We start from the raw sequence: 11,589 nt of genomic DNA on the forward strand, positions 1-11,589 counted from the left end.
CCTGGTTGTGGTAGTGAGCTCAGAGGAGGAAACGATGGAAGGAGTTCAGTAATCATGGCGTATGGGGAACTCATTGACGATTGGGGGAAGGGGTCGAAGATCAGGCCTCTACTGAGGGCAGAGAATTTCTTCTCTGAGAGGGCAAGATTGGATGGGATTATGAAGACCAGGCATATGTTGGGAAAGGATCAATGGGATGGAGGGTATCGGGGGAGGATAGGGTGGATCAGGAGGTGGAAGCTCGGAAGGATCCAAGGAAGAGGAGGGGAGGAGAAGTCAGAAGGTTAAGGAGGAGAGGGGCCAGAGGGAGAATACATGAGGGAGGCTCGATTATCTGGGTCATCAGGGCCAGGGTGAAAGTTCATGTTAGAGACTGGGTCCTATAGGGCGTGGGGGCCAAGGTGTAGACCCATGTTTGAAGCTTTGTCCTGTGCACCGCCTGGTTCAGGGTGAAATTTTTCTTCAAAGGTTCGGTCCTGTAGGTCACTGGGGCACGGTGAGAGTTTGCCTCAGAGACTTTGTCCTGTAGGTTGCCAGGGCCATAGTGGAGTCGCACATCTGAAACTCAAGCCTGTGGGCTGCTGGCTTCAGGTTGAAAGTTAACGTTAGATGCTCAGTCCTATAAATTATCAAGGCCAAGGTAGGAGATCGCGATGGCTCTGTCCTCTAGGTTGCTGGGATCAATGTGGAGATCCGTGTCAGGATGCCATGGTGAAGACCTGTGTTGGAGATCATCGAGGCAGCATCTTCAGGGAGGCAAGCTTTTGATCCTTGATGGAAACCAGGTGAGCGTAGAACATGGTTAAAGGCATGGATTCGGTAGATGATGAAGTAAAGGAAAAGTCCATTGCAGGTTATGGCGAGTGAGGTACAGAGCTGTGGTAGAGAAAGGTCCATTCATATCTGCACATCATGGTGAGAGTGGTCCATAGGATATGGTGAGAGAAGCAAAGAGAGCAGGAGTCAATGCAGAAGTCCCAAGGACGCTGCGAGTCGGGGTAATTTCCTCCAGCATTTCTGTGTTTCTACAGGTTGTGGCAATAATTACAACTGTAGAATATTGTTGTGGTCTCCTTTTTCAAGGATGTATTGACATTGGAGGCAGAGAATCTAAAACAAGACTCAAGAAGACACCTGGTTTCCAGCACCTACAGGGATTGGTCAATGCCGGATTAGCGAGTTTCCAGTTGCTTGAGATTTACTCTTAGAATGCTCAAATAATACACCTGCATTAAGAATAAACAGACAAAAATATTATATTGTACAAACTTCACCTACATAAATATATAAACAAAGTATTGTACTTTAAATACTGAGGGCTAGAGAATGCTATTTCGTCGGGTTTTACTTGTGCAATCAGATGACAATAAACTTGATTTTATATTCAATCACATTCTTTGAAAACTTTTAACCATCACTGCAACTGTAGGTTCCTCCCTCTCCATGGAGCCATTCGAAAGATGAACAATAACGCCCCCCCCCCCCCCCATGTTTACAGATAAAGCTTTACTTAATAATATACTAAAGATAAAGACTCTAAGCAGGGATAAGGAGACACTTTAACAGAGTCACCCCAACTTCAAGTGGCATCAACCAGTTCTTCATCATGGGTGATGCTATGTTATTCAAACAGCTGCTATGAGCAAAGCACAGCCAAGGCCCTCCACTGGCTTAATATTTGGTGCAATCTTCACCTAAGGTTTGTGTTTCTTTAGAGAACATTTACTTCTACAATTTTAAACTTTTATTTATTCTTATGTATTTTAACATTGATTTATTTTCCTTAGTCCTCAGTATTTAAAGTAAAATGCTTTATGTTTTATATATTCATGCATGTGAAGTTTGTACAGTCTAAGTACAGTATAAATTTTTTGTTGCCAGTTGCATGAATTCCACATAACAGGGGTTTTACTGTGCATTCTTTAGAATTTAGAAGAAAGTGGGCTAATATTATTGAGACATTTTCATGAGTGGGAGAACAAGTTTAGTTACAAGTTTATGGGGTGGCCATGTAAAGCTGGAGGTGTGTTGGAACTTCTCACAAATTGTAGTGAATTGTAATTCTCCATGACAGAGTTGTGGAGGCAAGATGGTTGGAAGTATTTGAAGAGGAGGATCATTTTTCAGAAGATTTGGAAATTTTTGAGAACTATAGATCGCTGGCACTTTAACAGCATTGCACAAACTGCTATGCTAACCATGCCACCTTTACACTAACATGTCACCCTGCTTTCCACAGAGAGATGTGGGTAAAAAAAAACTTACTCCTGATATCTTCTCTAAATGGAATGCCTTGCCAGGGGTGGTGGAGGCTGAAACATTAGGGCATTTAAGAGACTCTTAGGCACATAGAAGAAAGAAAAATATACAGTTATGAAGTAGGAAGGGGTTTTTTTTTGTAAGAAAATATAGGTTGGCACAACATTGAGGGCTGAAGCGCCTGTACAGTGCTGTCACGTTCTAAACCCGAGCATCAGCTACCAATATTGGCTCTTCCAAGGAAAATGGACAAGATCTTGCCACACCTATTTTGTCTCGTCCTTGTCCATCTCCGTGTTCCACACAGTGCTGTTATTCACCGTGCATCTTTTCCCCAGTTTTATAGGGCTATATTTACAAACATAACCATGATATCATATTTAGATCTGTGACATTTCCAAATATTTCCCCTCAGGTGAAAGGCCCTGGATTCCTGAAAAACCTCGTCTCCCAAATCCTACAGCTGAACCTCCGGCATTGCCAGCACCACGCTGTGGTCCCAAGTATTATTCTACTTATTTACTATTTATCCACACTCAATTTTAAACATATTGGACTAATAAAAAATTATTCTATTTGTTATAATCTTAGTAGCAATTTAAAATACCATTGGTACTAACATTCATTTCTGTTGGCAGACCACCAGTTTTAAGATTACCACCTACAAACCATCCAAGTAAGTTTTCAAGTAAAGCCACACTAGAATAATACAATTGTTAACACAATATACCCTAAAAGTATTGAAAGGGAAATTGCTTCTCTATGAAATTGATTGTATGTTTGTTTAATTGAAAATAATTAAATGATTGGGAAGTGCAATATTAACCAAATATTTGTCATCATTATTCAGGTGCCTTGCCTTTTACCATGGGCAATCATGTCTCTCCATCTGTCACAATCACTGACCCTCCAAATTGTAGTTGTTGCCTCCCTTGTTCTCCTTTGGTGAAGGCTCCATCCTTGAGCTGAGACTGTAGTCAATGTTGAGTTCATGATTATACAAGGAAAGAATTACTGTAGTGGTTTCCCTTTGCCTCCTTCAGTTGCAGTGTCCATACTGGACAGGTAGCCCTGGCCATTGATCAGCAGATTCATCTGCCCAGTATTTTTCGTTTTACATCCATAAATTCCAATTTGTAGAATCTGCTTGTAAACACCATTCACCATCTGCAATCCATGGTTTCATGTGATCCTGATTGGGTGACCAAACAGATACTACACGTCACCCAAGCGTGCCCTGTAGGCGATCGGACGGATTGAGAACCTTACACCTCCTTTTGCTGAGCAATTGCTCAGCACCGACTCTAAAACCAAATATTAGGATTAAGAAATAAATATAAAAGCAGAATCATTGATTGCTAGATTGTAGTAGGTGATCCAAAATGTTCCATCTTTTAAACATTAAAAAAAAATCATCTGTACTGAAAGTTAAACAACAGGAGGTAACATCTTCAGAATACAGGGAGAAAGGATGAAGCTTATTCAGCACATGCTCACTACTCCTGGTAACATTCTTGTGAAAATCTAAATGTGAACCAAAAGGTTGAACACTTCCCAGCTATGCCAAGTGAATGATTCACTTCCGCCTTCTTTCAAGGACTGCACTAAAGCAGTCCACACAATTCAGCCAAGACAGCTAAAAACATCAAAAACTGTGGGCCAAACAACATACAAGTTCTAAAAACTCTAGAATCAGCCATACCTGTAGCCAGGTTGACAGAGTGCAGGTACAACACTTGTATTTGGGTTGTAATGTTGAAGATTCCCTTTTGCAAGTACATCTCATGACTATATCATAATATTTATGACTTCCCTAGTTGAGCACAGTTCCACTAGCACTGTGAAGCTCCACATAATTTCAGATAACCTAACTTATTTTCATGCCATCCCCCTCCTAAGCATTCACTTGCTCCACCACCCATGCAGCTCAACTCCAAAGTGTTCTATATAGTAAATGCTCTGCCAATTCAGAAGTGTTTCAACAGATGCTTCCAAATCTGCGAATGCAACTGTCTGATAATACAAAAGACAAATGGGAATATTAGATACCTTCAAGTTCCCTCCCCCCCCCCCCACCCCCACAGGCCAATCTGACTTGGAAACAAACTTTTATTGTTTCTGGGTCAGAATTCTGGAGGTAAAAGCAATCATTTGTATTTTGCACATCTGATCTTTAACATTATTTCTAGCTTCAAGGTATACTTTCCAGCTGACAGGCCTTTGCATGATAGTAATTTAATAGTTTGGAATACAAAATATTGATGAGTTAGACATCATTAATATCCACACCTGTTTTTTTTGTTTTTAAAAAGAAAAAACTATATAAAAATATCATTGATACAGGAATGTAGCCGCAGACTCACTGCTCAACAGAGGGTACCAAAGTGCTGGATTAAGAATAAATTTCACTTTTGCTCCAAATTGTTATTCTATCCTAGAATTGCCAATTCTGTATTAACAAATTTCAGAGACAATAATAACTGTTTAAATTGATGCTGACATCAGATATTGGTTTTTTTAAAAATTAAAATATGATGGTTTCCCATAAATTGAGGAGGGCTGAAGGGTGTAGATTGAAAAGCAGAGTTACGAGGTTAGTAAGTTCCATATTCCCACGACTGTCAGCTGCTGGTAAATGCTTCAGTGGGAAGATGGAGCAAATGCCAATCATTGCTCAAAGACTATGGATTATAGGTCTCTGCATAGGATAGAGCACCAAAACAAAAAAAAATGCACAAAAATTTGCAGATATGTGATACCAGAGGAACATTGACATGATTGGCTAGATTGAAATAACAAATTTTATAGCTTTATTATGTGTGTGTGTTTGTGTGTGCAAGCATGAATATACAATGTCATGTCAACAGAGATCCAGTTTTTAAAAAAAGGGGCTTATTGGATAATTAATGTCCCTAGATAAATGTTTAACTAAAAGAGGGAAGGAAAGGTGAAGGAGTATCTTCACAGAGAAGACAACTCAGACGTATTAGAGAGGGGTACGAATTCAAGGGTTAAGGAATGAATGCATTGGTCAGAGTTATTTCAATATAGACAGGGAAAGAAATGGGCAAGAACTTTTGAACATTTCAGAACTTTCTGAAGCAGAATGTTTCCAATCCAACAAGAAACGTAATTGTCACATTTGTGGCCCGAAATGTGAAGTTAATAAAACATTAAACACAAGTTTTATCAGGTAAACTTCTCAGTGGCTTTTTATTTTCCCATTTCCTTTGTTCTCCTGCTTGTGTTCTTATCTCTCTCTCATACCACGTGACTTCCGGTACATCTCATACATATTCATTATCATGACAGTAATGTGCTGGATCTAATCAATAATCAGTCAGAAAGAACCAGAAGCCAAGAAAAGGAGACAAAATGGAATACACATGATTAAAATTTGAAGGGTAGTAGATAAAATTTTAATCCAATTATTGATGGCTTTAAATAGGAGATAGTCCAGCTGGGGTCGGTTACATTTCTACAAGAGAGAATGAGAGGCCAACTAAAGTCAAAGTTTCCTGGATGATAAAAGAGAAAAGTCGAAGCAGAAGTGTCAGTGACCACCGAATTAACTACAGAAAGATCAGAGGGGAGTAAAATCAGGAAATGGCAACAAAGGGAGGATGAGAGTAGACATGAGGTTAACGCAAGAAGGAATCCTAAAGTCTTTTATCGGCACAGAAGCAGAAAGTGTGTAATTAGCATTGAGGGGGAGCCAATTAGGGACCAAATGGAGGAAGTTTTAAAACAGCAGAGGTATTAATTGAGAACTTGATGTCTAACTTGATCAAAAAAGTTATTCTGAAAGAAAACAGGCGAAGAGGTTAAGATACTAGAGAAGACTAAAAATTGTACTGACAAGATACTAAAGATATTAACCATATAACCATTTACGGAGCGGAAACAGGCCATGTTGGCCTTTCGGCTGTACACAAGTAGAATAAGGTTTTGAGGAAAATTAAGCTATCATTATTCAAATATTGTTTAGCTAAAGGGTTGGTACCAATTAATTAGAGAATTGTAATGTTACAAAATTGTTTTAAAAAGGATGAACCCAGTATCCTGAGCTTGTCAGACTTTTTTCTCTGGCAAGCAAAATCCTGGAAACAGTCATCTTAGTAAGATGAATTATTACTTGGATAAACATGGTTTAATAGAGGTAAGCAAATCATACTTAACTAACTAGACTTAGTTTTATTTTACCTTGGATAATAGAGAATTGATTGGAGGAACATGATTGAGAAGGTGTTTGTGGCCTTGCAGATAATTTTTGATAAAATGTGCAGAATAAGCTTGTGAACAAAACTGATGCCCTCAAAATAAAAATGTGTCAGTCAGAGCATAAATAATAAAATGACTTTTAGGGACAGAAAAAAAGAGAATAGTGGTAAACAATCGTTTGTTGAGCCAGAGGAAGGTAGATACTGGTATTTCCAAATGACTGGTTCTGGGATTCCTGCTTCTTATATATCTTGATGCTTAGTGGTTGCAAAGTTGACAAATTAAAAAGAAGCAACTGATATAACTCTTGGGTGTGTAGTGAACAGAGAGAAAGATAAGGATAGACCAAGAGGATGATGCAATATGCACCTTTGTGGCAGAAAAATTAGCAGGTAGAACAAGGAACCATATAAAGGTGACCCATTCAAGGGGAATTGGAGTAGAGAAACAATGTTATTTTTATTTTAAAATGACAAATCAAATTGACAAAATTTAAGGTTTACAGGGTCCTTGGCCTTTAAAATAGAGGGACAATTAATTTTTTTTTAATTCTAAAAAGGAAAACTGGTCCAGGTGCATTTGGGATGCTGCATCCAGTTATGGAGAATGCACCTGGTGAAGGATATGAAAGCCAGAGATTATGTGAAAATGCTTTACTAAAGAGGTGCAAGGGATGAGAAGTTTCACTGGAATACACTGGAATTGTTTTCCTTGGAGCAGAGAAGACTGAGAGATGATTTAAGGGGGATGTGGAATTCATTATTTCAATTGATAGTGGAGCTAAATTCAGGCATGGTTCTTCGAAAAGCTTGAAGCAAAATAAAACTAGCAAGGTAGGAACAAGGGAAGGCAACCAATTGCATTGCATCAAGCCAGAATGCTATTTGATGCTGCAATTATACCATAATTCTGTAACTCTCTGTAATGGAAGCTGGGAATAGGCTCCTCTGGTCTCTGTCAGCCAGCAAAGCTCAGTTTGCAACATAGGCTTTTATTAGGAAACTATACATTAGTTCAATAGAGATAATATATGGGGAAACATTGATGTTAATGTGGGAAGTAATTAAATTTTAACTATGATTGCTTTAGATATTCCAGAAATTCCTACTAGACATAATGAAATTTCGGCACGACATGGTGTCCCACTACATCCTCCCAGTCCTGTATCTCATCCAAGTTTGGAACAGGTAAAACCAATGTATTCATCATTTTCATAGATTACAGAAATAAAAGGGTATTCAGATCAGTTAGCTCCATCCTAACAATTTCTTTCATAAAACCCAATCTTTCATTTATTTCTCCAAGTGTGATCCTTACAAATATTAAACCACAAAGTCTTTTGTGCAGCTAAAATTCGACTCACTAGACAATTATGTACTGTCCACCTCTTCGTCCAATCTCACTGCAGGAAAATGGATGCAAAGTCTGTGAATGTTTTTAGGGTAGAGGTAGGTACTTGATAATCAAAGGAGATAAAGCAGTGCCATGGCTAGGTAGGACATGGTCATTGATATTATATCAAATTGCACATAATCCTATTTTGGGGCATGTGTGGCTTTCTCCCACTCTCAATTTGAATATTTGCATCCACTCCTTCCACAAAATGTATCAGAGTTATTTTTAAGTAAAATTCATCAAAGATATCATATTAAGTTTCTACTTAACTGTGTGTGGTAGTAAGGGAGAAAATGTTCTTAAAAGTATCTGGATTTCTTTATCAATACTGAATGATATTAGTATCATTTGATATTTAACTTTTTTTTAAAAAGGACCCTAGTGTAAATGGCCAAGTGTGGTTTACAAAACACTGTGACCGAAGATCTGCAGAAGAAGCATTACAGAAATTCAATAAGGTACAAGAGTAAATTTCTAACAGCAGTTTTACATCAAATCAATTTTTTGTAGTTAAATGCACTTTTTATGCAAAGCAGGATGGATCATATCTCATACGAAAAAGTTCTGGGCAAGACACACGGCAGCCATATACATTAGTTGTGTTATTCAAAAGAAAGGTCTACAATATTCCTGTGCGTTACATTGAATCAACAAAAGTGTATGCGTTAGGAAAAGAGAAGACTGGCGAAGAGGTGAGTAATTTACCCTTCATGCATCTCAATTTCCAAAGATTATTAGTCCACTTAATTATTTTGCATAGAGCTAAAAATGGTTTAGAGGATTGGAATCTGTAGCAACTGAATTACGAAAATGCACAATAGTGTCTTGTATTTCTAACTAGATTGTACGTCATGTATACTCACAAATTTTGTATTTTAGGATAGGGTCACCTATTGTTAGTGGATTAATTAGAGTAAAAAAATCCATGGGGTAAAATTCAAAAAATGGTATTAGCACATCATCTTGTTTCTCTTTTTAGGTATTACACTCACCTTTCTACGGTTCAATCTTAATTATAACCACTCTTTCTTTGCAAAATTCTGCCCTATCTCAAACCTGCTTCCCTTCTCAAAAGCAATTGAACAAGCTGCTCCCTTCAAATCTGTGCTGATCATTCCTGAAACTTTCTGTTGAATTCTTCACAGATTTGGTTCTGATATGTGACAATAATAAAGGATATATTTCATTCTTCAAGACTCAGCCACAGCCTTTGTTACTGTTGACTACACCATTCTGCTTCAACATCTCCCTGCCTTTGTCCATCAGTTTGGAACTACAGTCACTTGATTTGATTCACTTACACAGTTATAGAATAGCTTTCCACGCACCCCCCCCCCCACCCCACCCCCCTTCATATTTATCTGGTTAATTTCCCAAGAATCTATCTCTGCCTATCTTTTTTTTCTCACCTGTATGCAGTCCATCAGCAACATCTGAAAACTGAGCAGGTTTTTGTGTGCACCCATCTTTCCTAAACTCTCTGACCTGGCAAATAGCTAAAAAAGAAAATGGATGAGAAGAAATGTCTTCCAACTTAGTCCCAATATGATAAAGGCCATTCCAAACCAACTATAAAACATTTTCCCTGTTTATTGATTTGTTCTGTTTCTGGCAACTGTCCAGCTCCATCACCAGACTCTGATGGCATCACAGCTGATCCAATGATGGAATCCTAATCCACGCCTCTAGCATCTTAACTTCAGTCCAAACCATTCTCAGGTGGCTTGACTTGCTGTTGGTTTCATAAACTGAAGATCATCCAAAATAGTGCTTTATGTCTTATGAAATTCAGATCCTTACTTTAAAACCTTCCTCAGTCTCACTCCTTGCCATGTATCTATTCTATCATAGCCTAACAATCCCTGGGACATCATTGCTCTGACATATTGAGTAATAATTTCTATGAAATTATTTTAATCTCTTCAGCTGAAAAGTTCCTAAGCTCCATAAGTCCCTATCCTAGCTATCTCTTTCCTCCCTAGATGTTCCTTTGGACAGAACTGATCAAAATTTTGGTCATTTACCTCAAGATCTCCTGGCCTGGTACTGAACTCATTAATAAAGAGGAAATAAATTTTAAAGACCAAGAAACTCTACTTCTATTTCAGACAGGATATTAGTTATATTCAGAACGGAGCCAAGTATTGGGAGATTTAAATTCTATTTTTATTCCAAAATTAAAGGGAAGTGATCCCATCTCGATTTCCTCTTTGGAATCACCAGTTCCTCGTGCTATCACCCTCCTTTACTCAGCAGTCTCTTACTAAAATCTTCCTTGACCAGGCCTTTCTCCCTTCTATTTTCAGCTCATTTTTTTTTTAAAAAGAGAGAACCTTGGAACATTTTGGATACAAAAATGTTGAAAATTAATGTGACGAGTCCATATAAGTAGGATTATAATAGGCTAACAAAAAATGTTTGTTTCTATTCCTTTAGCGTTTTGCCTGCATTGCTGACATAATTGAAAACCATCAAAAGAATCCTTTGGTCCTCATTGACAGTCAAAGTAACACCAAAGATTCTACCAAGTTGAAGTATCCAGTCAATGATTCATGAAGTGTGCTAACTGAACAGTATTTATGTCATTTCCATTTTATATCATTTAAATAAAGCTGTCTAAATTCTTACAAGTGATTCATTTTATAATGGGCACAGTGTTTGTTCATTGTAATTCTGAGCCGTTGGCTTATGCACATAAGCATTGGAATCATTTACCCTCCATTTGGTCTGCAAAGGAATAGGTTTTCAACTCAACACATCACTGCGCCATGCCAAATATCTACAACCCAGATTACACAAGAAATCATGTTTTTCAACTCTAAGAACATGCTTTTTAATACTATTGAACAATGGTATAGATACTTACCTCCAATCATTTCCTGACCTAATAGGTATTGTATTCTCGTTTTAATAATATTTAAATTGTTAGAATATTTAATTATTGCTAATACAGGATGAAAATGTAATGCAAGTCAATTCTCTGGTGGCCTGAGGAGATGAAATGAATTTGTTGGTTGTAGGTGTTAGTCAAGGAAGGAGTTTGAGTAGACCAATCTCAATCCTTGATCGTGAACCAACAGCACAAAATATATTTTGGCAGAAGTTAATGTTTGCCTAGTGACATTGGATGGTGCTGCAAATAAAATCAATACATGAAGCCATTATCATATAAGGAAAGCTGCAAAGCTTCACTTTTGAAGCGATATAAATAGCTGTACACCCAACGCTGCCACGTGAGGTCACATAGGCCACCTGCTGCAAGCCTCATTCTTGCCTCTGGCAAGGTTAAAGTTGGACAGTGTCATGGAAGTGGATACAAGCTACGCCAACAATGGTGTTCATTAGGTCAGAAGCTCACATAAGTCAAGCTCAGCACTAATTTATCTGGTCTATCCTTTTGTGGTGAGGACTAAGCAGCATTTAATTGGAAGATTGCCACCCTATACTGTTGTCTTGAATGAACAGTCTAATAATTTAGACCAGTAGAAGAAACAAGACAGGTGCCAGGAGAGCTAGGTATTGTCAGTAACAATTTTTGAAAGAGCATCATATTAAAAAGTGATGGCTCAGGAAGTAAGGGTACAAAAACAGGGAAACTCGTGCTAAGGAGGAAATCATTTTGGAAATAAAAACAAATATTCCTATTTCCAATTTTGGATATGCAGAAAAAAGGGTATATTTGACAGTGCTCACATGAATTTTCTACAGAATGAA

The 11,589-nt window shown here is 38.0% G+C and overlaps 1 protein-coding gene across 8 annotated transcripts in view; it reads left to right on the plus strand.

The window, feature by feature from the left end:
- The window catches only part of blnk (B cell linker), a 149,776-nt gene extending 139,271 nt beyond the window's left edge, over window positions 1-10,505 (plus strand). For all 8 annotated transcript variants that reach the window (XM_069900488.1, XM_069900487.1, XM_069900490.1 and 5 more), the window contains 6 exons: window positions 2,675-2,762; window positions 2,898-2,935; window positions 7,570-7,667; window positions 8,250-8,333; window positions 8,412-8,567; window positions 10,312-10,505. In XM_069900488.1, coding sequence (XP_069756589.1) covers window positions 2,675-2,762; window positions 2,898-2,935; window positions 7,570-7,667; window positions 8,250-8,333; window positions 8,412-8,567; window positions 10,312-10,431 — 584 coding nt within the window. In that variant the 3' untranslated portion in view covers window positions 10,432-10,505. The remainder of the gene's footprint in view (window positions 1-2,674; window positions 2,763-2,897; window positions 2,936-7,569; window positions 7,668-8,249; window positions 8,334-8,411; window positions 8,568-10,311) is intronic.
- The last annotated feature ends 1,084 nt before the right edge of the window (window positions 10,506-11,589 follow it).

The sequence above is a fragment of the Narcine bancroftii genome, chromosome 10 (genome assembly GCF_036971445.1).
Source record: "Narcine bancroftii isolate sNarBan1 chromosome 10, sNarBan1.hap1, whole genome shotgun sequence".
In the NCBI taxonomy this organism is placed as follows: Eukaryota; Metazoa; Chordata; class Chondrichthyes; order Torpediniformes; family Narcinidae; genus Narcine; species Narcine bancroftii.